We start from the raw sequence: 24,528 nt of genomic DNA, 5'->3' as shown, positions 1-24,528 counted from the left end.
AGATGCACTGCTCTGTATTGAAAAAGATGATATCATCACTTTGTGCCCTTGTTAGAAGTGCATTTTTTCCAACATGAATAATCGAAAACGCACACATGTTGAATTTCTGATGAAGAACAGGGTGAAAGTGATTCAATATATCTCCTGATCTGAAACCAACAGAACACCTATGGAGAATTCTGAAGTCCTCAATCGATTTTTCTTACAGCAAGTCAAGTTTTTGAGCAACCTTCCTAAGTCCTTGCCCTGTCAAGTGATGTCAAAGATCTTATATCACTGATGAATACGCCATCAATGCTGCTGAAAAGCAAACATTTGTGCATTTCGACCTCATTCTTGCACTGCTGGTCTTACATGGCAACTTTCAACAAGTAACAACCACACAGCAAAGCTTAAGGATTTCCCAACCTTGGGGAAACTAACTAGGCCACTTGGTTTTTGTTGTGATAAATTGATTAATAGACTCTTAGTCTGTGTGTATTTATAGTGTCCGTTGAATTCATTTCCTCAGTAAACTTTTGTTTAGGTTTGAATGACATCTAAAAATGTTGCATCATAGTTTTACATCCCTGTTTCATCATCTAAAATATAAATGACTCTGGTTAATCTAGTTTTTATTTTATTTAAAGAGGGCTTGTCATATATTTTTTAGGAAATACTAGTGTTCCCCACACAATAACAATTCTGGAGAATTCGTACGCTTCCTCTGTTATACCTACTAGAACTTTATGAAAAAATGACTAGTAGGCGTTGTTACCATTTCTCTTGTCGTAGGTGTGTGTTCTTACCCTGACTATGTATAGTGTCAGACTACATATGGATATTCCCTAAACTGGGAACACCTATTAAAAGGTTATACCTATCTTTAGAGGTTATCGCCTATTGCTGATCATTGGGGGTCTGGGCGCTGGGATCCCCACTGAAGCCGAGAATGCGGTTTTGAAATGCCTTATCTGATCTGAATAGAGTGGGAACCAGACATGTGCAACACTCACTTTCTATGTGACTCCCGGAAAAAGCCAAGTGCTGCCTTTGGTTATCACCGGTAGTCTTATAGAGAATGAATGGAGCCATGGTGCACATATTCAGGGCATTTCAAAGCTCTGTTCTCAGGATCGATGGGGTCTTAGTAGTCGGACCCCGACCTATCCTGAGGATAATTTTTGAAGATGAAAATAACCCATTGAGTAACACATAATAGAGGGACAGCACAACACAGAGTTCTATGTTAAAACTCCCAATGGAGGACAGACATATTAGAAGAGCTGACAAGTCCTTTATAAGGGGATCTATTCTGACAACAGGTTCCCAGAGGGTCAAGTCTAAATTACTCTTTTTTTATGTTTCTTCAGGGTCTTTACATACTGGCCGCAGCTCTCCTCCTCCTGGAAGTGTCCCCGATGAACAGCAGCAAATTGCTCGCCAGAAATCTATAACTAGCATTAACAGTGAGGGAGAATTCATACCCGAGGTAATACACATTACTAATCAGATTATTAAGAAATAACTTTAACCCTTTCCTGACATGTGATGTACATGTACGTGACTTGTTGGTTGTGGGTGTATACAGCGGGCTCAGGAGCTGGGCCTACTCCATACACTGCAGGAGCCAACTGTATTATACAGCTAGAATCTGCCTCTAACAGCAGCAACCAGAGCTACCTCCAATCACTGCTGGTTAGGTACTGCTGTCATTCTCTGATAATGGCATTTAAGTGATTCACTTTGATGGGTGGGGCAGTTTTATTGCCAATCCCCCTCCTCCTCCCCCATGATTTCAACAAAGGAAGGTAATGAGATTACCATGGTAGCCATTTGCCTATCGAAAGCCCCCATCACGGCCATCTTTTTACTATAGTGGTAACTTGCAAATCTGTAGTGTTTCAATCATCCCTGGCAGGGATACTGTTGCATCGGTTTCAGGGAGAAAATTAAGTTTTCCAGTCACCAGAACGGTGTAGGGGTCTGTAAGTCACCGCTTGCTGCACCATGAGTGCGGCTGTAATCAGTCACCTGCACATTGATTGATAGCATGTCATTGTTCCAGGGAGAGATTACAGAGCATTCAAAAATCTTTCTGTGAGGTAAATCATTGCGTACAAACAGACAGGGAAATGTTTTACCTCACAGAACAGTCAGCTGCGATCCTGTGCTGTCCTGTCTGTATACTCTTTTTTGCTTCCTCCTCTGCCCAGGAGCTGTGGTATGATGAGACCATGTTCCTGTAAGGTCAGACACGGCCATTACACAGTACACAGCAGGGGCACATTTATAGGATTATCTCCGCACAGGAACATTTTTTATTATTATTCCAAGTCTATTGATTAAAATGTACTTTGTTCGTGGGACAACACCATTAATTTTCTCCTTGTAGCCGCTGCTCCAGTCAGCCAGGTATCAGTTACATATCTGCAGATTAGTATTATAAAATAGTGTTTCTGGAGGTGACCGATTCCCTTGTATTACTGGGTTTGTGACTGGGGGGGATGTTTCTTTCTTGTCTTGTGGTATTCATTTCCATTTTTTGCACCAAATTTTTCAGAGTAGGTTACACAGGTTGATGAGTTTTATACAAATTCAAGGATACTTCTTTTTTTTGTTTTTTTTTACCTTTTTTTGTGCCTTTTTAAAGCAAAAATAAAAGGTGCAGAATTCTTTAAGATTGTGCACATTAGTTTTCATATGCACAAAAGTAAAATTATACAGATTTTTGTAGTCTACTAGGATGCTCGCTAACAATTTTGGAAAGAATTTGTGACATTTTGAAAAGTCACAAATGAGGAATTAGGTTAAAACATCTGAATAAGGAAAATCACACCCACATTGTCAAACAAAGAAGAACACAGACAAAATAAAAGTTAAAGTTAATATAAAAAAACTCAAATTGACTAATAAAACATAAGTCACTATTACAACCACTTGTACCCCAGAACAAAAAGGTGTACATAATGTCTGTTTTGTATTTTACTCTATTTCTCTAGGTTGTGGATCCTTTCATCAGCCCAAATGGTTCTTTATCAAGTAGCTGTCAGTCACTAGATCAATCGTTGGACAGGTATGAAGGTCACACTTTCATTTAAATTGCATATTACCTGAGACCATAAAGGTCTGCACAACAAATAATGTTGTATTTGTTTATTTATTTTTTTTTAGCAAAAAAAAAAATCTTTGTGTCAATCAAAGAAGTCACATTTTGATGAATACAGACTGAGTAATAGAGAGGAATTGTTCCAAATAATGTTGTTTAATAACACATATAACATTTCCACTTATTTTTTACCAATCCTGTATGTTGGCTCTACCCAGCAGGAGGATGATGTTCACGCTGTCACTTCAGATGAGTCGGGCTACGACTACACACATCTAAAATAGTAGCTGAAATAGGATTTATTTGTAAATGACCATACCCAATCCACAACTTAGGGTAAAATGGTTTTAATTTACCAAAGAAGGTTTTTCTGTCTTGATTGATTGGTTAAGATCCAAGGAACACTAACGTTTTATACTACATTTCCCTTTGAGGTTTGCAGGAGAGGTCCATTGAGAGTCGACATATTGTGACTTACCGGTACCTCTTCTTGGCAGCTACTGCTGCTTGGTGAGGTTGTTGGGCAGTATGTTCCTAACATTTTCGCCTTACCCCTGCTGCCATGAGAACTTTAATTGTCTCATAATATTATTATGGCATGACATAATGAGTGCTTTAGTGCAGAAATCTCTGTAAAACATTTCACAACTTCTGACTTTTTAGAATCAGTCAAATCTCTCTTCTTGGTCTATTTTGTACTTAGGCCGCACCTCCCTCATTACACAAATACACATCACCTGATCTGCTTCATCCACTAAGGATCCATGTTTATACAGCTTGGAGTTTGAAAATCTGCATAAAAATGTTATGGTCAAAATACTCACCTAATAATTCTGCACACCGTGTAGACGAGTGTTTCTGAGTTGTTGCCACTCATCAGTTTAGAGCATTATCACTAGCTGCTTTGATTTAACTTTGCACTGATTTAGGACAGGATCTCAAAACAGTTGACTGGTTTGCCTATTATGAAGCCATTTTCTCAATTCTGGAGGAGAGATTACCATATACTTTTTTTTTTTTTTTTCTCATGAAGCATAGCCTGTAGGTAAGTCTCCATACAGCCACTTAATCTCTTCAGTGATTATCTATAACATGTACCTTTTATTATTAAAATTATGCTCTCGCGCTACAAGTGGAAGCGTTTTTAAATTAAAGCAGACTGTAGCAATTCCTTTAGCTTAATTTCACTTTTGTTCACAGCTGATGAACTTATTCTTTAAATTGGATCTGTCACCAGATTTTACAAATTGTATATCTTATAGGTCCGATTCATAGAAGGTTTTACTCTTTACAATTCTGGCATAAAAAGCTTTGAGAAGTGGCAAAAATGTGACGTAACATGTGGCTGCACTAAAATTTTGCGACTTTTGGTGTTTACGGAATTTTTGCTCATGGCTGATTTAGTGGGCATACCTGCGATAGGTGCATGGCAACGCTCACTTGTCAAATTCATAATGAGCAGCGGTGTTCTCTATGCCACAAATATTACTCCAGTCTCCAACTGGAGTAAGATTTGTGGCAAGTTGCACACGGATGTGTGCAGAACAAATGACAGAATGAAATATTCAATGCAAAAAAGAGGTGGACAGGCACATCCAACAATAAAAAAAATCTTCAAGCTTTATTCCAAATACATATCTTTAAAAATCCACACAAGGATGATGTGGTGCAGGAACCACATAGAGCATGCCTCTATGACTAAAGGCGCAGTAGGTGCCAGAAACACGTCAGAGCGGTTCCTGCACCACAGCATCCGTGTATGGATTTTTAAAGCTCTGTATTTGGAATAAAGCTTGAAGATTTTTTTTATTATTGGATGTGCCTGTCTGCCTCTTTTTGCATTGAATATTTCTGGTTGGTCAGCAACATTGGAATGGGACTCTAGAAAATACAGACAGGTGTTTCCTAAAATATGAGTACGTTGTAAATTTTTCTCTTCTGTTTTTATAGAGGACAGAATGAATACATTTGAATTCATAAGTTATTTCAATCTCCACGCAGTCAGCCTGAATGATACCTGCAGCTTGTACTTGGCAGTATAAGATCTCAGCAGGGAGGAGGGACACTGAGGAGCTGTGCGCCAGGCTAGATATGCAGAGATTGAGTTAAAATTTAATTAACAATAATACAACTATCCTGACATGGATTTTCAAAGCAAATACGACATCCTGATCAAGTCTAAGAGAGCTATGTTGAAATATATGCAGTTTAATGTAAAAAGGGACTATCCGGCACTACTGGGAAACCTCCTAATATGACACAGGACATGCACCCCATCCTTTGGAAATCGTGGTGATAGACTTGAAAAAGTTGTAAGACTTCAAATGTAGAGAACACAAGTGGCACTCACCATCCATAATATCTTCCTTTATTGCAACAGCATTAAAACATGAATGGGAGGAAGTGGGGAGTGTTCTGGATGACGGCTGTTTCGCGTAACACTACCCTTCTACAGGGCCCAGGTACTGGTCCTTGGGCCCCCCGCTTCCTGCCATTCATGTTTTAATGCTGTCACAATAAAGTAAGATTTTATGGATGGTGAGTGCCACTTGTGTTTTCTACATTTGTAATATATGTAGTTTGCATTGTGAAATCCAATGATAGACCTGTTTTAAGCAACGAGGTAGATAAAAGATGCAGACAGAGTTGTGAACGGAACATGATGCATTACACTTGTAATTTGAGAGTTGAGCTATAATACAGATAATATTATACAATGATAAATTGTCTGGAGATGGACATCAAAGGATGAGATTGTGTGATTTGCTAGAAGCCAGAAGAATATCAAAGGGATTGTCTGAAACCTAACAACCAACCTAATAATATGTCTATGTAATTCTAAAAGCTAAGCACTTTTGTAATTTCCATGAATATGTTTCCTATCATTCCTCCTCTATGCCCATTTCCTGTTTTTACACTTCCGATAACTTTGTTACCTTTCAGCATGCACCGTGGATCCTCAGACAGAACGTCATCAAGGGACTGATGCAGCAGTCACTCACCCAATTCTTACCCCTCCCTGAAACGAGACGTCATCAGGGGACTGGGACTGTTGTCGCTTCCCGCAGCTGCTTTTTCTGCCATGAAACAGGTTGTCAACAGTGATGTCCATTTGAAGGTCCGGTCTCTGTTGTAGTTAGTATGTGCGGCTTGTCATTCCGATTCATGCTTAGTAAGTTTTAGCTACTCTCCGTGCTCACTCCATTTCAATGCGCACTGGTAGTGTGCTCCCTTACAAACCATTAAGAAAAGCAATGGAGAGCGCTGCCAGTGTGCACGGAAAAGACACGGTGATCAGGGAGAGCACACTGAGCATGCGATGGCATTGATAACCAGTACAACAGAGACCAGACCAGCCATTGAAACATCCTTTATCACCAATGACATCTTGTTTCATGGCAGAAAAAGCAGCTGTGGGGAGTGACCATAGTGCCAGCCCCCTGATGATATCCTGTTTCGGGGCAGCCTCTTGAGTTAGGTGAGTGATCGCAGCCTATTGAAGATGATCTGTTTGAGGTTCAATTTTTATTTAATGTAAATTAAAAAAATGCCTAATTTTTAGAATTAGATAATTAGACGTTAAGTATTAGATATCAGACAACTCCTAGGAGAAGGAAGTAGAGTGTGTATGCAAAGGAAAAAATGGGGAAACCTTTGCTCCCAGCTGGGTGTCTCCTGGGTAAACATTCCACAGATAACTGAGGCAACTGCTTCTCATTTATTGTCTGACGCAAGGGAAAAGTCATAAGCTGTATCAAAACACATGGGAGCACTTAAACTAATAAAGCTCCACTGGTTTCCTAACCTTTCAACTACCGGTAATTACGGTAATATATTATTCTATGTGAATATATGCTAATTTATGTTTATTTATTGCTTGACAAAATTTTAGTTTTTTTATGTCTCCACATAGAGTTAATAAGTTATGTGTATTAGAAAACATGTCATTGACAAATACAGCTCATCCCAGAAAAAGAAAAAAAAACAAAAACAAGCCCTTATTCAACGATGGTGATGAAAAAAAAAAAAGTTTGGTCACTAAGACCAAAAATAGGCTTGTTCCTAAAAGGGGTTAATGCTGCTTAAAATAAATTTTCTATAACTCTAAAGCATTTATTTGAAACCTCTCTCAATGGGAATATCTGAGGTTTAGATGTTTATTTCCATGGCCATATAGCAGATTTTTTTTTTATGGACCATGTTACTGCGGTAATTTTGAGCATATGTTTGAGTCAAGAGATCCATGGTAAGGCTAGGAGTTGGTGCAGTAAAGGCTAGGAGTTGGTGCGGTAAAGGCTGGGAGTTGGTGCGGTAAAGGCTAGGAGTTGGTGCGGTAAAGGCTGGGAGTTGGCGCGGTAAAGGCTAGGAGTTGGTGCGGTAAAGGCTAGGAGTTGGCGCGGTAAAGGCTGGGAGTTGGTGCGGTAAAGGCTGGGAGTTGGTGCGGTAAAGGCTAGGAGTTGGTGCGGTAAAGGCTAGGAGTTGGTGCGGTAAAGGCTAGGAGTTGGCGCGGTAAGGCTGGGAGTTGGCGCGGTAAAGGCTAGGAGTTGGTGCGGTAAAGGCTAGGAGTTGGTGCGGTAAAGGCTAGGAGTTGGTGCGGTAAAGGCTAGGAGTTGGCACGGTAAGGCTGGGAGTTGGTGCGGTAAAGGCTAGGAGTTGGTGCGGTAAGGCTGGGAGTTGGCGCGGTAAAGGCTAGGAGTTGGTGCGGTAAAGGCTGGGAGTTGGTGCGGTAAAGGCTGGGAGTTGGTGCGGTAAAGGCTGGGAGTCGGTGCGGTAAGGCTGGGAGTTGGTGCGGTAAAGGCTAGGAGTTGGTGCGGTAAAGGCTAGGAGTTGGTGCGGTAAAGGCTAGGAGTTGGTGCGGTAAAGGCTGGGAGTTGGTGCGGTAAGGCTGGGAGTTGGCGCGGTAAAGGCTAGGAGTTGGTGCGGTAAAGGCTAGGAGTTGGTGCGGTAAAGGCTAGGAGTTGGCGCGGTAAAGGCTGGGAGTTGCAGTTGTAAAATGAATCATAAATGTGACTGCTATGTAGCCATGTGAATAAGCCCTGAGATAAATCCATCAAATAGACCAGACTTACAAGTAAATGTTAAATAAAAAAATCTGACTTCTTGCTGTCAAAATCCTGCAGGTCCAAAAGAAGCAGAATTACCGTAAGTGGCTCTATAGATCCTGATATTAAAATTGACTTTTTTTTTAAATTCTATTTTATTTTTACTGGTTAGGGAACGATCTGTAACTGGACCCCACCATTATATCACTACCATGTGTCATTCATCATATCCCTGCCTTCTCATGTGGCCGTACGGCCTATGGACCCCAGAGCACAAGCACCTTGGTGCAGTTGTTGCCTCTGCATCCCCTATTGCTCTGCTGGTGTTACAGGTCTTGGCTATTTGGAGAATTTGTCTAAATCTCAGACGACCAATTTAATGCAGAAATATCGTTCTGCAATGTTTTCCTTTGCTACCAAATAATGAATAATACTAAAAATTCATTCATAAGTATAAATGCACTCAAAATGTCAAAGTGAATCTGACGAGTCACAGCAGGCTGTAATACAGATCTAAGTGCACAGGATATGTCACAACCGTAATGTTCATAAACAATCTAATGCAGAGTGATTATTATATAGAATACGGTAATTATATCTGCACACAAATATTATACCTATGAGCAACAGCCATTTTGTTCTTTCCTGTGCTGGATTAGTGCCACCTGCTGGTTGCTGCCTGAGTTTCTGACCTGTTGTATAGGTTGTGTAGCCTTATCTGCAAGTCAATAGGATAGAATAAACCCATTTTCTTTAAAATGTTTAAAATCAGCAAAACTCAACTCCCAAGTGTAGCAAACTGATAGATCCTAAGGGGCAAAAAAATCACTACACCAATTTTCAAATGAAAAAAAACACAAATTTGGCAAAAAAAGTGACGTTTCTTCATTGGAAACACAGGGCCCAATAAATTAAGAAATTAAGCAGTCACACCTGGATCTATTCTTGTGGTGCGTGAGGGGGGTCTCACTGGCGCTCTACCACATAAGCACACATTTGTATTAAAATGAGGCATGGTAGATGGCCCTGATATCGATTTTATATTAGGCCCAGGAGTATAAACTGTTCAACTTTAGGAACAATAAATGTGGAGTATGCACAAATCAATAAAATATCCCAACACTTCCTTTCTCAATTCCTTTTAATCCAATGTGTCTTGTATGGCAATTAAAACCAAGACGTAGTGTATATAATAAAATGTTCTTTGTGTCTCTCCGCCATGTTCCTCTCCTCCTCTTCAATGTCCTGTGTGTGGCTGTAAGACCTTTGGCTGCAGCAGGAGCCTCCCCCCCTCTGCTGAAGCGTTAAAATATTGTTGTGTCCCACCTTCCTGCACATCAGCTGATTCCTTCTAGAAAATAAACTGATCGGGAGGACTTCACCCCTGTGTCCTTTGCAGAATATTTTCAAGAATATTGTTTTTTGTTTAGAACAGGCAGAATATTTGGCAAATGCAGCGTTTACCATTCATTTCTAATCTTGGTGTTCCTTTTAAACAGCGAATTGAGCGTATTGCTTCCAGTATATTTTGCAACTAGCTTTCCATGTCAGGCGCTGTAATTTTAGAATATCTTCACATTTTTACTTTTTGAGGGATTTGGAAGTTGATTCTTCAAATAAACTTGTGATGTTCATTTTAAATTCTGGTCATGTAGCTGTCAGTGCCCAGACATGACTTGTTCACCGTGTTCCCTGAATGTTTTTCTTTCGGTTATGCAGTAATTTTAATTCTGGGGAATCCCCGTGTAATAGAACCATTCTTGTTTTGGCTTTCAGCCCAGCTTTTTCTACGCCGGTTCCAGGAAGAAAAGGTCAACTCAAAGACAGCATCGATTGTTTAGGTAAAGAAGCTCACCAAACTTAGAAAAGTGTAACTAGCCGTGGGTCTCATCCCTCTGCTTCAGTGTTAAGAGTTCAGATATTGCACTTTTGTTCAGTATGATGTCATGATTCCGCTCCGAAAGAATGGAGGGTGATAGTCTAGACTAGACGAATCTCCGAAAAAAAGTTTTGAAGGTATCTGTTATAAATGCAGGGCTTCTTAAAAGGGCTTTTAGGTTAATACTTAAAGGGATTTTATCATTAACATTTACCAAAAAGGCAAGCAGAGGTACTGCAGGATAGGGAATTGCAATACCTTTCCAAGTATAAGTGTTTGTTCACCATCTGCGGCTTTCTTGCTTTGAAATTCATATTTTATTTCTATGCAAATTAGCTTTGCGAGTGCGCTGGTGGGCGTATGAGTGCGCTGGTGGGCGTATGAGTGCGCTGGTGCGCGGTGCGCTGGTGGGCGTATGAGTTCGCTGGTGGGCGTATGAGTGCGCTGGTGGGCGTATGAGTGCGCTGGTGGGCGTATGTGTGCGCTGGTGGGCGTATGAGTGCACTGGTGGGCGTATGTGTGCACTGGTGGGCGTATGTGTGCGCTGGTGAGCGTATGTGTGCGCTGGTGGGCGTATGTGTGCGCTGGTGGGCATATGAGTGCGCTGGTGGGCGTATGAGTGCGCTGGTGGGAGTATGAGTGCGCTGGTGGGCATATGAGTGCGCTGGTGGGCGTATGAGTGCGCTGGTGGGCGTATGAGTGCGCTGGTGGGCGTATGAGTGCACTGGTGGGCGTATGTGTGCGCTGGTGAGCGTATGTGTGCGCTGGTGGGCGTATGTGTGCGCTGGTGGGCATATGAGTGCGCTGGTGGGCGTATGAGTGCGCTGGTGGGAGTATGAGTGCGCTGGTGGGCATATGAGTGCGCTGGTGGGCGTATGAGTGCGCTGGTGAGCGTATGAGTGGGCTGGTGGGCGTATGTGTGCGCTGGTGGGCATATGAGTGCGCTGGTGGGCGTATGAGTGCGCTGGTGGGCGTATGAGTGCGCTGGTGGGCATATGAGTGCGCTGGTGGGCGTATGAGTGCGCTGGTGGGCATATGAGTGCGCTGGTGGGCATATGAGTGCGCTGGTGGGCGTATGAGTGCGCTGGTGGGCGTATGAGTGCGCTGGTGGGCGTATGAGTGCGCTGGTGAGCGTATGAGTGCGCTGGTGGGCATATGAGTGCGCTGGTGGGCATATGAGTGCGCTGGTGGACGTATGAGTGCGCTGGTGGGCGTATGTGTGCGCTGGTGGGCATATGAGTGCGCTGGTGGGCGTATGAGTGCGCTGGTGGGCGTATGAGTGCACTGGTGGGCATATGAGTGCTCTGGTGGGCATATGAGTGTACTTGCAGGCAGTGACTCATTTTCACGTCTCCTCACTCGAGCTGCCCTCACTTATTGATTGACAGTAGAAAGCGGAGGTGACATAATGCAGCAAAGCCTCTGTCTCTGCTGTGGGTCTTGAAGCGGAGACGGTGTTGGCAGGGAGAAACCAGATATCATTTTATCCTCGGTGAATGAGAACTTTTTATCTTCACATATTAAATGGAATCTGCCAGGTGATTCATGCTGCCCAAACTGCAAGCAAAATAAATTGCAGCCTGACTACACAATTGCAGCCTGGTATATTATTCTCTAAAATGTTCCTGAGTTTTAGAGAATTTGTTCTCTGAAGATCGGTCCGGGCCATAGCCAGAGACGATACTAGTCTGGCACCAACGGTACTCTTCCCAGCGATGTTCAAGGTCATTGACAGGTTTTTTTATGTGTATACATAAGGGAGAGAATTGTCAATTACCTGCCATGCACTGGGGGTGGCGCTGGACTACTTTTCTCTCTGACTGTGGTCCCAAGCTGGATCTTCAAAGTATATAAGTATATTTTCTTTAAAATGTCAGAGTATTAAACTTCCCACGTTTTATGAATTGTGAATCACCTGACAAGTTCCCTTTTAAAGGGAATACCTTTACATGGCCTATCCTTTCCTGAGAAAGCAGCATTTGCATTGATATGCAAATGAGGATGTAGATCTGAAGCCTCGGTCACTCTAACTCTATTTCCCACCCAGCACTGCTTTCTCCTCCTTGACTAACATTTCCTTTGTGTGAAGACACACTGCCTAGAGGCTGTCAGTCAAGCAGGACTACACAGCGCTGGACGGGAAATAGAGCTGGAGTGACAGAGGCTTCAGATCTTTCCCACATTTAGATATCCATTTAAACTGTTAAGGTTATGGAGGGAGTGCCAGGCCTGAGACCACCACAGATCTTGTCATCACTGATTATCCCCAAACAGTCCCTTTAGGCAATTACTGTCAAACACATAACTGTCAGCTGATTTGATCCATCGTTCGGCCTGCAGCTATTTCACATGACTCTCCCATACACAGGAGTGCTCGCTCTGTTAAGCGCTTCAGTATTCTCTATGAGTGGCAGCTTATCTCTTTAACAAGTGGATCAGCAGTCCAAAATCAGAAATGCTAGATCCTTATCTCCACCAACATCATTTGTGGGGGGGAGAGTCAAGAGGTCAAGATAATGACTTTTGGGTTTTCATTGTCTGTAAGCCATAATCATCAACATTAACAGAAATAAACACGTGAAATAGATCACTCTTTAATGACTCTATATAATGAGTTTCACTTTTTGTATTGAAGAACTGATATTCTAATTTAGTCAGAAGCACTTGTATATAAGAAAGTGTATCATACGCACTTACATCATCTTCACCTGCCGTTACTTAATGTTGGTCCTCTATATGTCACAGATTTTGAAATCCCCCTATATGAGAGATTTGGTAAAGGAGGAACTTTTCCACGACAGTTTCATTTTTCCCAGAGTCGGAAGGACTACAGTGATGGTGAGTATGTGCTGTCGTCATACGGACGGTCTATGCAATGATTTATTCTATAATATAGGGAGGGTAGATTATGGCATCTATTGATCCGTTCTGTATGGGGTGTATGGGATTATGGAGATGTTATCCCATGCCTGATGAAAAATATACGAAGGGTAAATCTGAAATCAATAGCAATTATTAATGACTAGAGCAATGCAATCAGAGGATTTCTGACATTTGGAAGCTCACTGGGTGTTTTGCCTTTTTAAAGGTCGTAGAACATTTCCTCGAAGTTATGGTTCACCTGACAATCTGTTCCAGTTTGGGTCGAATAGCAGAAAAAGAAGTATGAAGGGAGACGGCCTGATGCAGTTTGATGATCATTGGAACGTGAGGTGGACCAACTCGGAGCAAAATTTACCGTTCTTACACTCGTCACAGACTGACCTCTGCAACAAATGTAAGCACATGCAATCTATCCATGATCGATACTCGTGTTTGGAATAGTTGAGCAGGTTTCCATGTGGAGTAAACACTACGTCTTTTTTTGGGTGTCAGTTCAGAAAAGGGGAAAAATTTCATTCAAACTCATGTCCACTGTGCATCTAAAAACGCCGCAGATCTGTGCTTTTTTTCGTTGTAGTTTTCTATGGGGCACTTGGGGGGGGGGGGGAACGTTGTAAAATCACACTTTCATTTTGAAAGCGAATCTGTTTGCCGTGTAATCTGAGAGTACCATGTTGTAGTGGAAGAGAGCCTGATTCCAGCGATGTGTCACTTACTGGGCTGTGTTTTGCTGTTTCAATGCAATCAGTGTTTTCTCAGCAGGAGATTATCCCTACTGGAGAAGCTGCCTTGTGCCTCCTAATCCAACCCCACCGCCAGCAGCTCTCTGTCACTGGACAATGTACACAGAAAGCTGCCAATCAGAGGTGTGAGCGGGGTTATACAGGGCTCAACATCTCAGCTCTGCTTGATCTGCGCATAGAGAACTGTGATTCTAGCACAACTGCTGCACCCATTAAACTGACACCCCACTGGAATCAGGGTCTCTGTCCCTACGTTACATTACTGTCAGATTACATAGAAAAAAAACTGCTGACCGATTCCCTTTAAATGGAGAATTGCAGCATTTCTGCTCTAAAAATGCATTACCTGTGTCAAGATTGCACCAAAAAGCTAAAAAAAATGGACATCACAGTAGAAAAATGCATCAAAATTGCAATAAACAGAACAGGTTTCTATTACGTATTTTGGTGCAGACACCTCTGGAAAACAGGGCGAAAAACTGCAGCATTTCTGCAAGTAGGAAGATGATATAGCCATGTTCCCATGCTGCTTCTTTTTCCACTGTGTTTGTTTTTTCCCACGTTTTTCTGCATGTGTTCACAACTGAATTTGCAATAGCAATCTGCTCTGTTTATTGGGTTCTTATGTACCTTTCTATGTGTTTTTTTTTTTTTATTTTGTGCTTGTGATGTGGCATTTTTAAATGCGTTTTTAGAAATCCTGCAATTCCACAACTCATAACACTATTGCAATTTTATATTGTGTATTTTTGTCACACGAGGAGTCTGAGTTTTTGTGAAATCACATCGATTTTGCTTGCACTGATTAACTACAGTGGATTTTTCCACAGAACAAGAAATTAAATGGAAAAAAGCAAAGCATTTCCGCTTCGCAGTAGTCTAACTGTGTCGCTTAGATGTGTACTTAAAAGGGTATTCCTATGTCCGACATTTATGGCAAATACTTGAAAATTCCATAGATGTCTGAGGCTGCAGATCCGACCTTCGGACATGTACCTGTCTGGAGGATGAGACCCTATCATAACCTACAGTCAATGGAGAGATGTCAGCGCATACATGTCTCTTTGCATTCACTATTATGGAAGTTCTAAAAAATGGCAAAGCAAGCGGGTATAGCAATAATGTGATTATATAATAAGTATTAACAGCATGCACACAGTGATGTCAAAATACAGATGTAAACACTCTAATATAGCTAAAGGTTAATGCACACAGCGATGTCACAGTACAGAGGAAGTAAACACTCTGATAAAAGTAACAGGTAATGCACATAGTGATGTCACAGTACAGGGATAACGAACATGATGATGTACGGTAATGCAGGGATAATAAACGGATATTATAATGCAGAAAAGCTTTACCGGTATCAATACACACATATTGTACGTATATAAACAGTACGTGATCTGCTTTTGGAGCCTAATTCATCAAAATGTGTATTACAAAAAACATGTTGCATATTTTCTCCTAAATGTTGTAAAGATCATAGATAAATGTGCGCATAACTTTAATGTGTTCTCGATATAAATTTCTGGGGAAAAAATAAATTGAAGTTTGGTGATTTGTCATGTAGCTCACAGTGTGTCAGTGATTATGTTAATCTGGTACATTTCATAATATACAATCTGGATAATAATCCCACTTATTCCCTCTAGCCCCACAGGCTCCGGAGAATTGGAGGCTGGGGAAGCTGCTGGGGCGAGGGGCGTTTGGAGAAGTCTATCTGTGTTATGATGTGGACACTGGCAGAGAACTTGCTGTAAAACAGGTGCCGTTTGACCCAGACAGTCAAGAGACAAGCAAGGTAAGATTCTGCTGCTTAAAGGGAATCTGTCCCCTGATTCATGATGCCCCAAACCAAGGGCCACATGAACGACTAGTCCAGGAGGCCAATCCCCCTCCCCGGCAGCTTCTCCCCACCATGCTCTCCTAGACTGACAGGTCTCCTCCTATATATGTGTGTATAGGAAGTGGACCTGTCTGTGGGACAGAGCGAAACCTTCAGGGGCATGCATCTGTGACTGGTCATCCTTCTCACGATCCACCAGTGTTTGCATCCAATAGAAACCTTCCATTAGAGGTCTGTTTGCTATGTATATTCTAAAATTTACCTCTAAAACAAGCCTACACAGCTATATACATTGCCCATAGGCTTCACTGTATCCGCTGCAGTATAGATATTTCATTCTTTGTCATTGCTTTTTGATCAACAGATCCCATATTTAAAGGGATCCCTCTATAGCAACAACCCCACCCTCCATAGCTACAGGCCCTCCCCGTCCACATAAAGAAGCCCTCCTCGCACAGTAACAAATCCTCCCCGCCGCTCCATTCCGCCCCCTCCCCGCCGCTCTATTCCCCCCCCCCCCGCCGCTCCATTCCCCCCCACCACGCCGGTCCGTCTCACCCGGTCTTCACATTGCCGGTGAAAGTGCAGCAGGGAAGGGTCGGGTCATGTGACAGGCAGGCTGAAGTGACGTGCACAGAGCCTGTCACATGACCCGCTCCTTCCCTGCTGCACTTTCACCGGCAATGTGAAGACCGGGTGAGACGGACCGGCGTGGTGGTGGGGGAGGGGCAGAATGGAGCGGCGGGGAGGATTTGTTACTGTGTGATGAGGGCTTCTTTATGTGGACAGGGAGGGCCTGTAGCTATGGAGGGTGGGGTTGTTGCTATAGAGGGCATGTTTTTAGTAGCGTAGGAGGAAACGACCAGTTGTCTTGACAATGCCATAACACCCCCCCGCCTTGGACGTTCTGTTAAGAATATCTACAAAACCATGCAAACTAGAGACATAAAGTAAATTACTTATTGTCACAATTCTGCAGCCCAGCTATGCCCTGAGATTATGTGAAAAGCCTTGGACAACCCCTTTAAGGAAGATGTAAATGATCTGTCCGTAGCCACCCAGTGCTTGCGATGTGCATTGCAGCCTGTTGAGGATTTTTCTACCAAGATGTGACATTTAATTTGTATAATGAGAAGTTTGAGTCTTTATTTAAGTAAGGCTTTATTCACACATCAATATATGTTATCAGTATTTCATCAGTACTTGGATGCCAAAACCAGGAGTGTCTCCAAAACACAGAACAGGTGTCAGTCTTCCATTACACTTTTTCTCAGTATGGTTTATCAAACAAATACTGATGTGTGAATGAGCCCCAGGGGAGTTCATGTATGTGTGTGTATATACTGTATATATATCTATCTTAATATATTTTTGTTAATTAATTTTTATTTTTTTTTCTATTTAGCGGGATGACCGGCGGATAATGCTTTTCTAATAAATATATATAATATATTTATACAGTGGCTTGCGGAAATATTCACCCTCACCAATTATTGACTTTTCAGTGTAGTCTATGTGCAGGAGTGGGCATTTGCCACACATTCCCATTATGCCTATGAGATAAAAAGTCCCAAAACAAAATTATATCATATTTTATTCAAAAAAACATATAAAACACAATAATAAAAATAGTAATAATCAGATTAGAGGCAAAGTTGGATAGTTGATATCGCAGATGTAACACGGAGTCCACCTCTATTTTACTAGTAGGAAAAAGCAGAATATAGCAGCAGATTGATTAAAGTGCAAGTGCATAGAGTCCCTTAAAGCGACATACACCCTTTTTCTACTCTTGGTATATGATTCTCTAGTGTTGACTTCCTCACTTACTGTCTCATTAGTTCTACATTCTTATGATTTATTACTTTCTTTTATTACTTTAACTTTAAACCTGAACCATGCTAGAAGCTGCTCTTGCCCATAATCACTGCTTTAGGACACGGGGTATGCAGCCCCAGCGCACGTTTCGCGTGGGCTTCCTCAGGGGGCTGTAACAAACAGTGTGATGTCCTGTCTAGTTTCTTATGTAGGTTATATTTAAGTAGGAGAGCTCTCAACTTTTTTTGGTCTATTGATTAAATAGTAAAAGTTGGTGAAGTGAAGTGAGAAAAATGTAGGCATAAATTTAATTTATGGGATCAAATAAATAAAAAAAACGTCATGAAGCCGCTTAAAATTTTTGGTGCAAGCAATTCCCTTCATAAGGGTTCACTCACATCTGCGTGTATAAAGTAGCTGAGATTCTCAGCCAGAAAAGTTGGAGAATGTCAGGTGAGTGTCATGCATTTTTATTTCTCACCTAGAATCCGTATGACTTGTGTATGCAATGCCTTTTACATACAGTAAGTCTGTCATTTCAAGCTAGTTTACTAACTAATAAAACAATCTCTATAGATAGATGTCATTGAGCTATATAATCAGTGCAGCGTGTGTGTAGCTTACTGTATATGTATTTAGATTATAAATGAAAAAAAGTGGGGTGGGAGAGAATAGTTAGGCACACTGAAGGTTTCAGTTATTTTTCTCTTCTAGTTCACAAAAAAAGAAAGCCAAATGTTCACAGTTGTAAGCATGTTCTTTTCATGAACTGTTGCAAACCCTAAAAAAAAGAAGTAAAATTCCAGGTTGTGATGTAGCAAAACACAAAAAGTGCCAGGGGGTGAATACATTCGCAAGCCACTGCATATACATCAGAACAAAGTTATGCCAGATCGTTATTGATGTAAAAAATACACGTTTTTGGCATCCATTGGTAAACTCCAAAGTACAAAAGTGTAATATGAGCTTAGTCTAAAGACCCCCCCCATACACTTTAGATAACTTTTGGCCGATTGTTTGGCTAGCGGCTGTCTTATCTGACTCCCCCCGTACACGTTCTCACTGCTGAGCATGCCTGTTTTCTCTACAAGACAGCTGCTTCTAGACTCCTTTGGCAGCTTATTTTTTTAAAGCACAAAAGATTCGTCAGTCTGAACTTGGATATGCTGGATACATGCTGGTGGAGAGTTGGGAGACCCCCATAGACATTATACTGTCAGGCCAGCCTGTCAATGTTGGAGGTTTCGGCCAATGTTAGTCTAATGTGTAATGGGGTCATTTACTTACTGGCTATTTGGAAGTACATTACTTCTAATATTGAACTCCTTGTTCTAAAAATTAAATGTTTATTTAACCGTGTAATATAATCTCAATAAAAAAGTCCTGGAAAAATGTATCCACTGCCTTCTCATCTCCGTGTGTAAACCTCTTTGTTTGGAAGCTTTACAAGAATGTCTGCTTTGGTTGCAGGAGGTGAATGCTCTCGAATGTGAGATCCAGCTGCTGAAGATTCATAGACATGAAAGAATAGTTCAGTACTATGGTTGTTTGCGGGACCCTACTGAGAAGAAGCTCTCCATATTTGTGGAGTACATGCCAGGGGTGAGTTGGAAAACCTTCACTGCAGTGTCAAACAGGGACAATGATTCAAGAGCCCCAGTCTTGACGTACGTAGTCCTCCTCTTTTACTTGCATCGTAAACCCTCCAAATACTGTAGGGTTGTATTCTCCAAAGCTCATTATATTGTCAAAAGTTTGGCCCACCAGAGAATCCTTTGGTATATTCATGGACTAATTTGACCCTTTAAGACTTTATTAGACTCGTAAATAGGTAAACCTCAGCTTCTTATTTTAGAGGAAACAACTGAGTATGTGCCCGTGATCAGTAAATGCTGCGGGTTTGACGCTGTGTACTTGCGCAACGTCCAACCGGCAGCATCCAGATGTTACAGCGTAGCATAGTGGATGGGATTTCAAGAAATCTCATGCCTACTATGCATGCACCGACGCCCACGGCTTCCCTGCGGAGACAGACATGACGCGTCTCTCTCCAGACCACAGCATGTCTATTTATCGTGCGGAAACACGAGCTTCCGCAATATTAATTTCACCCATACAATGTATTGGACTCTGTGAATCCGCACGGTTCAATGAACATGTGCTGCGTAAAAAGCGCTGCCGATTACTGATTATGTGCACATACCCTAAGGCTGGGTTCATATTGCGTTATGGCGCTGTGTTTAACGCATCCGTTAACGCACGCATAGACTGCCATAACGTGGCGCATCGCTAACGCATGTCAAAATCGGCATGTGTTAGTGCCGTCATTCTGTGACGGACCCTCAGACGCGGTCAGCAGCGTTGGAGGGTCCGTCACTGCTAGCGGAGATGGAACATCTGCGCTAGCTCGATCGCATAACGCAATCAGAAAAAAGAGTAGCGTTAGCGCAGTCCGTTTAACACATGCATTGAACGGACTGCTTTATAGCAATATGAACCAGGCCTAAGAGATGCACAGACTAAAAACATGCCATTAGAAAGGTCCATTAACTGTAGATTCTCTAAGTGGGGTATACTGTGTGCAATTGCTTACTTTACCAACCGACCTATAAAAATAATAAAGAGGCATCTGCAGAATATCAGTGACTGCTTTATTAAGCAGCATCATCCATTAGGAGGCAAGCGCTAAGCCAATAAAATACATTGAATCTGTGGTCCTTACAATAGTTTTGGCAAGAATTATAAAGAATTTATTGGGTTTTGGGAAATGTTTCTCTATTTATTAGGTTTATGTCATGTGAAAATGGAAATCTGCTTATGTGGTCGGTCGCATACTGAACTTCAAAGGCACATATTTTCCAAAAAATGATTGCTAAACTACTACTCTATAAAATTCTAATATTCATGAACTTAAATCCAAAGAAAACAAACTGGATGTTGAAGATCCCACCAGGAATCTGGTTATTAGTTAGTCGGGGTCGCTTTAGACAGTAGTATTGTTTTGAGAGCCACTCAATATTACGTGAGTAAGAGTCTTTTATAGGATATAAATCCTTTACAAGCAGGGTTTTACTATCTGAAATGTTATTTTTTCTTTGTGTATTGATTATTGCATATTTTTATATGAGCTTTACTTTTATCCTTATTCTTCTTCTATAGGGTTCTATTAAAGATCAACTAAAAGCATATGGTGCACTAACGGAAAACGTTACCCGGCGATATACACGACAGATTCTTCAAGGAGTTTCATACTTGCATAGCAATATGATTGTACATAGAGATATTAAAGGTGAGTGTCTTGCACACAATTTTGGATTCTACTTACAGTGCCAGTAAACAGATGGTTATCGGGAAAAAAGGGACCTCAGAGGCCAATGCTTTAGGGATATTGTAGAATATTCATAAAGTAGGGGGTACAGCTTGCGATGCACCGACCTTTGTGTTCTTGAATAAGTTCAAAGGTTGTTACTTTACTCACTGTTCCCAATAAAAGACATGAACAGCACAACTCTGTACATGTTGTTAGTTCAGTTAGATGTATATCTATAATTGGGATTTAGATAGGAATCGAGCCACATTTTACTAGTAGTTAATGGGAAATCTACGTAATTTCGAAGGCTTCACTAGCTTTTTTTTGCAGTTCTAAAAGCTACAGCCTTCTTTTGTATCTATTTTATTTGATGCATTATGTGGAAAAAAAAAATATTGCTCCTCTAGCTTGAAAGATGCTTGATGCTTTTCAGTATCAATCAATACCGTAAATCCATGCTTTCCACCGGCTCAATTTTCAGCCCCTCCTGTCTTCTCCTGAACAAAGATTTAAGCTCCAATATATTCATATTAAATCAAATCAGAATTGAGCTTAGATTCAGGTAGAATACAGGATGGGCTAAGCCGAGGGAGCCCAGCTGTCTGGGTATGACACTGAATGGCATTAAGCAGCTTGCAGTGTATTGTAATGCAAGCAAGCTACAGAAGCAAATTTTTTAATCAGATTCCACTATAGTCAACCATAGAAATATTTTTTTTTCCTTTATCATACTTCCAATGCAATAAAAATCGAAAAGATGCAAAGATTTCCGTGATCCTTACGGGTCAAATTTGACCTGCTTTTGTTCTTGTTCTCCCGAGTATCCTGGTTTTTTTTTGTGTGTTCCTAAAATCTCCCAAATAGTTCCAGAGATGTGGGCATTTATAGTGCTACATTTTATGGTCTTAATCAAGGGAACAGGGCTTACAGGGTAATTATGCAGAGCAGACTAAAGCAGCACCCCCAAAGAATCCTGTGAGCTACGCCCCCTTGGTAATCAAAATAAAAATTAGCACTGGATAAATAGGCCGGTACGTCTGGAACCATGGGGCAGTTTTTAGAAAAACAAAAAACTGGTCACTTTTGACATAATAAGTGGTCCTCTTTAATTATATGACTATATGAAGGAAAATAGGAGATTTGAATCTCAAACAAACAAATGTCTGATTTGATAAAATGTTATAAAATTAATCAGAATTTAGGAACAAATCAATTAAATTATGTTTAATGTTGAACATTGACGTGAAATAAGTAAATACAGAAATAATTTAATGCACAATTTTTCACTACTACATAGCCTATCAGAATTGGAGCAAAATCTATTCTGGGGGAAACTTTACGAATTCGAATTCCATGAAGCATTCCTGCTTCTTTAAATATACAGGGTGCTTTACATGACAGGCACTAATAGACTGAGTTACAGATCTCCCCACCATTGCTCTGCACTTTTATCAGCATGGATAATGCTTATTACGTAAGCCAAGCTTTTACATTATGGAATCATTATTAGTGCATTATTATTAATTAAAGTAAATCTGCACTTTAACAACTAGCATTCGTTAATAAGTAATGTTATAATATCCACTATAACCAAAAGGAGATTTGAAGTTAGAGTAGAAATACGGTATACGATGAGATACAAGAAGTGAGAGATACCACAGGAAGGCTGAGTTCCTGAGATAAAATTCTGGCTCAGTGAGCTGTGTTGATCTATGGCATGCTGCCTGGTTGTTTCCTGCATTTCCAAAGCGTGTACTCGGGAATAACAATGCAAGAGACTGGATTATCTTCAGAGCCATTTATCATACAGATGTTTTATCCATTGTTTGCAGGTGCCAACATTTTAAGAGACTCAGCTGGGAATGTAAAACTTGGTGACTTTGGGGCCAGCAAACGCATCCAAACCATCTGTATGTCTGGGACCGGAATTAAATCTGTGACAGGGACCCCATACTGGATGAGCCCAGAGGTGATCAGTGGAGAAGGATATGGGAGGAAAGCGGATGTGTGGTAGGTATTGCAGATAAATCCCAGATGAGAGATTTATGGAAGTATCGTGAGAATTGGGCTCATAACTAGGAACAGTGTGTCCACACAGCAGAACCGTACAACTGACATATATTTACATGGACTGACCCCATAAATGACAAAAAAGAGAAAAGAAAAAAACAAATATATATGCAGTTGTTTGCCCCTTCCTGATTTCTTCTTCTTCTGCATGCTTGTCAAACTTAAATGTTTCATATCACCAAACAAATGTAAATATTAGACAAAGATAACACAAGTAAACACAAAGGTCTTTATTATAAAGGGAATAAGAAATCCAAACCTACAGGCCCTGTGTGAAAAAAGTGATTGGCCCCCTTAAAGCATTAATTAACTGTGGTTAATCACATCTTTGGGAAGGAGAGTTCAAATTTTCTAGCCACACGCAGTCCTGATTACTGCCATACCTCTTCTCAATCATAAAATCACTTAAATAGAACCTGCCTGACAAAACATGAGACATATACTTCATGTGCTGTGTTTCTTAAAAATGGGAGAAAAACTACAGGACTCCTCAGTGGCCACTAAACAATGTGGTATTCTGTTCCCGACGTTACTTACAGTTGTGCTGAAAAGTTTACATACCCAGCAGAATTTTTGTTTTCTTGGCCTTTTTTCAAAGAATATGGATGATAACACCAAAACCTTTTCTCCACTCATGGTTAGTGGTTGGGTGAAACCATTTATTGTCAAACTATTATATTTTCTCTTTTTAAACCATAATGACAACCCAAAACATTCAAAGGTGGCATACATTTTGACAAATGTACTCTAGTCCCTGACTGGAGTACATTATTGGCGGTGACACATAGCAGCAAGAAGGTGACCCAAATTCATAAAAGGTAACTTTGCAAAGGGATTTAACTCCTACAGTGTTTTAGAAGCACTTTTATCCTCCTGATAATGTTTTTAATTAACTCTTTATTACACCTAAATGTTTAAAATCAATGTTAATCTTGGAAAGAGTGCACTCGAACTAGTCTTGGAGCACCATCATAGCCATGCAATTGACAAACCAGCGTGAGGAGGAAAGAGAAGTCCCTCTCTGCGCCCACACAGGTGCTGTCGTTATGATACAAGTAAAATGCTGGGATGAGTGATGGCCATCTCGGACTAGGTATAATAATGGCATAATTAAAAATGTTATTTGGATGCTGATAAAGTGGCGCACCTCTTAATGAATTTGGTGCATATTAGTCCTGCGCTGCCAATATCCCAGTCTTGATGAATGTGGGCCGGAGTCCACTGAGGTGAAATGACAACTACCAGAATTTTTCAAATGTAACAAATCAGGTAACACAATCGTTACTTTGGCTTAAATAATTGTTTTATACTGTATGCTATATTTGTTAGATTAAGCAAGAAGTAGGGGACAGAATAACAGGATCTGTAAGCACGTTTTTGTTATGGAATCTGAAAGCAGCATGATGTAGGGGCAGAGAGCCTGATTCCAGCGATGTGCCACTTACTGGGCTGCTTGCTGCAGTTCTGATAGAATCCCTGGTTTCTCTGCTATAGATGTAGCAGTGGTCAGAATGCTGAGCTGTGTATAACCCCACCCACATCACTGACTGTTCTCTGCAAGCTGCCAATCAGTGGTGGGGGCGGGGTTAGACAGATTAGCTGGTCTGCCTGTCATGTGACACCTAGTCCTTTAGTGATAATCTCCTGCTGATAATACACTGATTATATTGAAACTGCAGCATGATGCTGAGCAAGTGACACATCCCTGGAATCAGGCTCTCTGCATCTACATTATGCTGCTCTCAGGTTAAATAGCAGAAGCCTTGCTGTGGGATTTTCTTTTAGTAAGATTATGCTAGCAAGTCTATTTGCAAAGTGTTGTGATCAGCCATCTTGAATTTTGCGA

General features: G+C 41.1%; 1 protein-coding gene across 7 annotated transcripts in view; it reads left to right on the top strand.

Moving 5' to 3' along the window:
- LOC141095471 (mitogen-activated protein kinase kinase kinase 3-like) overlaps positions 1 to 24,528 on the top strand; it is a 154,330-nt gene that overhangs the window by 123,262 nt on the left and 6,540 nt on the right. For all 7 annotated transcript variants that reach the window (XM_073581486.1, XM_073581484.1, XM_073581485.1 and 4 more), the window contains 9 exons: positions 1,353 to 1,471; positions 2,982 to 3,055; positions 9,907 to 9,971; positions 12,755 to 12,847; positions 13,098 to 13,286; positions 15,291 to 15,439; positions 18,773 to 18,904; positions 20,462 to 20,591; positions 22,445 to 22,622. In XM_073581486.1, coding sequence (XP_073437587.1) covers positions 1,353 to 1,471; positions 2,982 to 3,055; positions 9,907 to 9,971; positions 12,755 to 12,847; positions 13,098 to 13,286; positions 15,291 to 15,439; positions 18,773 to 18,904; positions 20,462 to 20,591; positions 22,445 to 22,622 — 1,129 coding nt within the window. The remainder of the gene's footprint in view (positions 1 to 1,352; positions 1,472 to 2,981; positions 3,056 to 9,906; positions 9,972 to 12,754; positions 12,848 to 13,097; positions 13,287 to 15,290; positions 15,440 to 18,772; positions 18,905 to 20,461; positions 20,592 to 22,444; positions 22,623 to 24,528) is intronic.

Source organism: Dendrobates tinctorius, unplaced genomic scaffold (genome assembly GCF_039654945.1).
Source record: "Dendrobates tinctorius isolate UK_male_01 unplaced genomic scaffold, ASM3965494v1 ptg000070l, whole genome shotgun sequence".
Lineage (NCBI taxonomy): Eukaryota > Metazoa > Chordata > Amphibia > Anura > Dendrobatidae > Dendrobates > Dendrobates tinctorius.
This window is presented reverse-complemented; position numbering and strand designations above follow the sequence as displayed.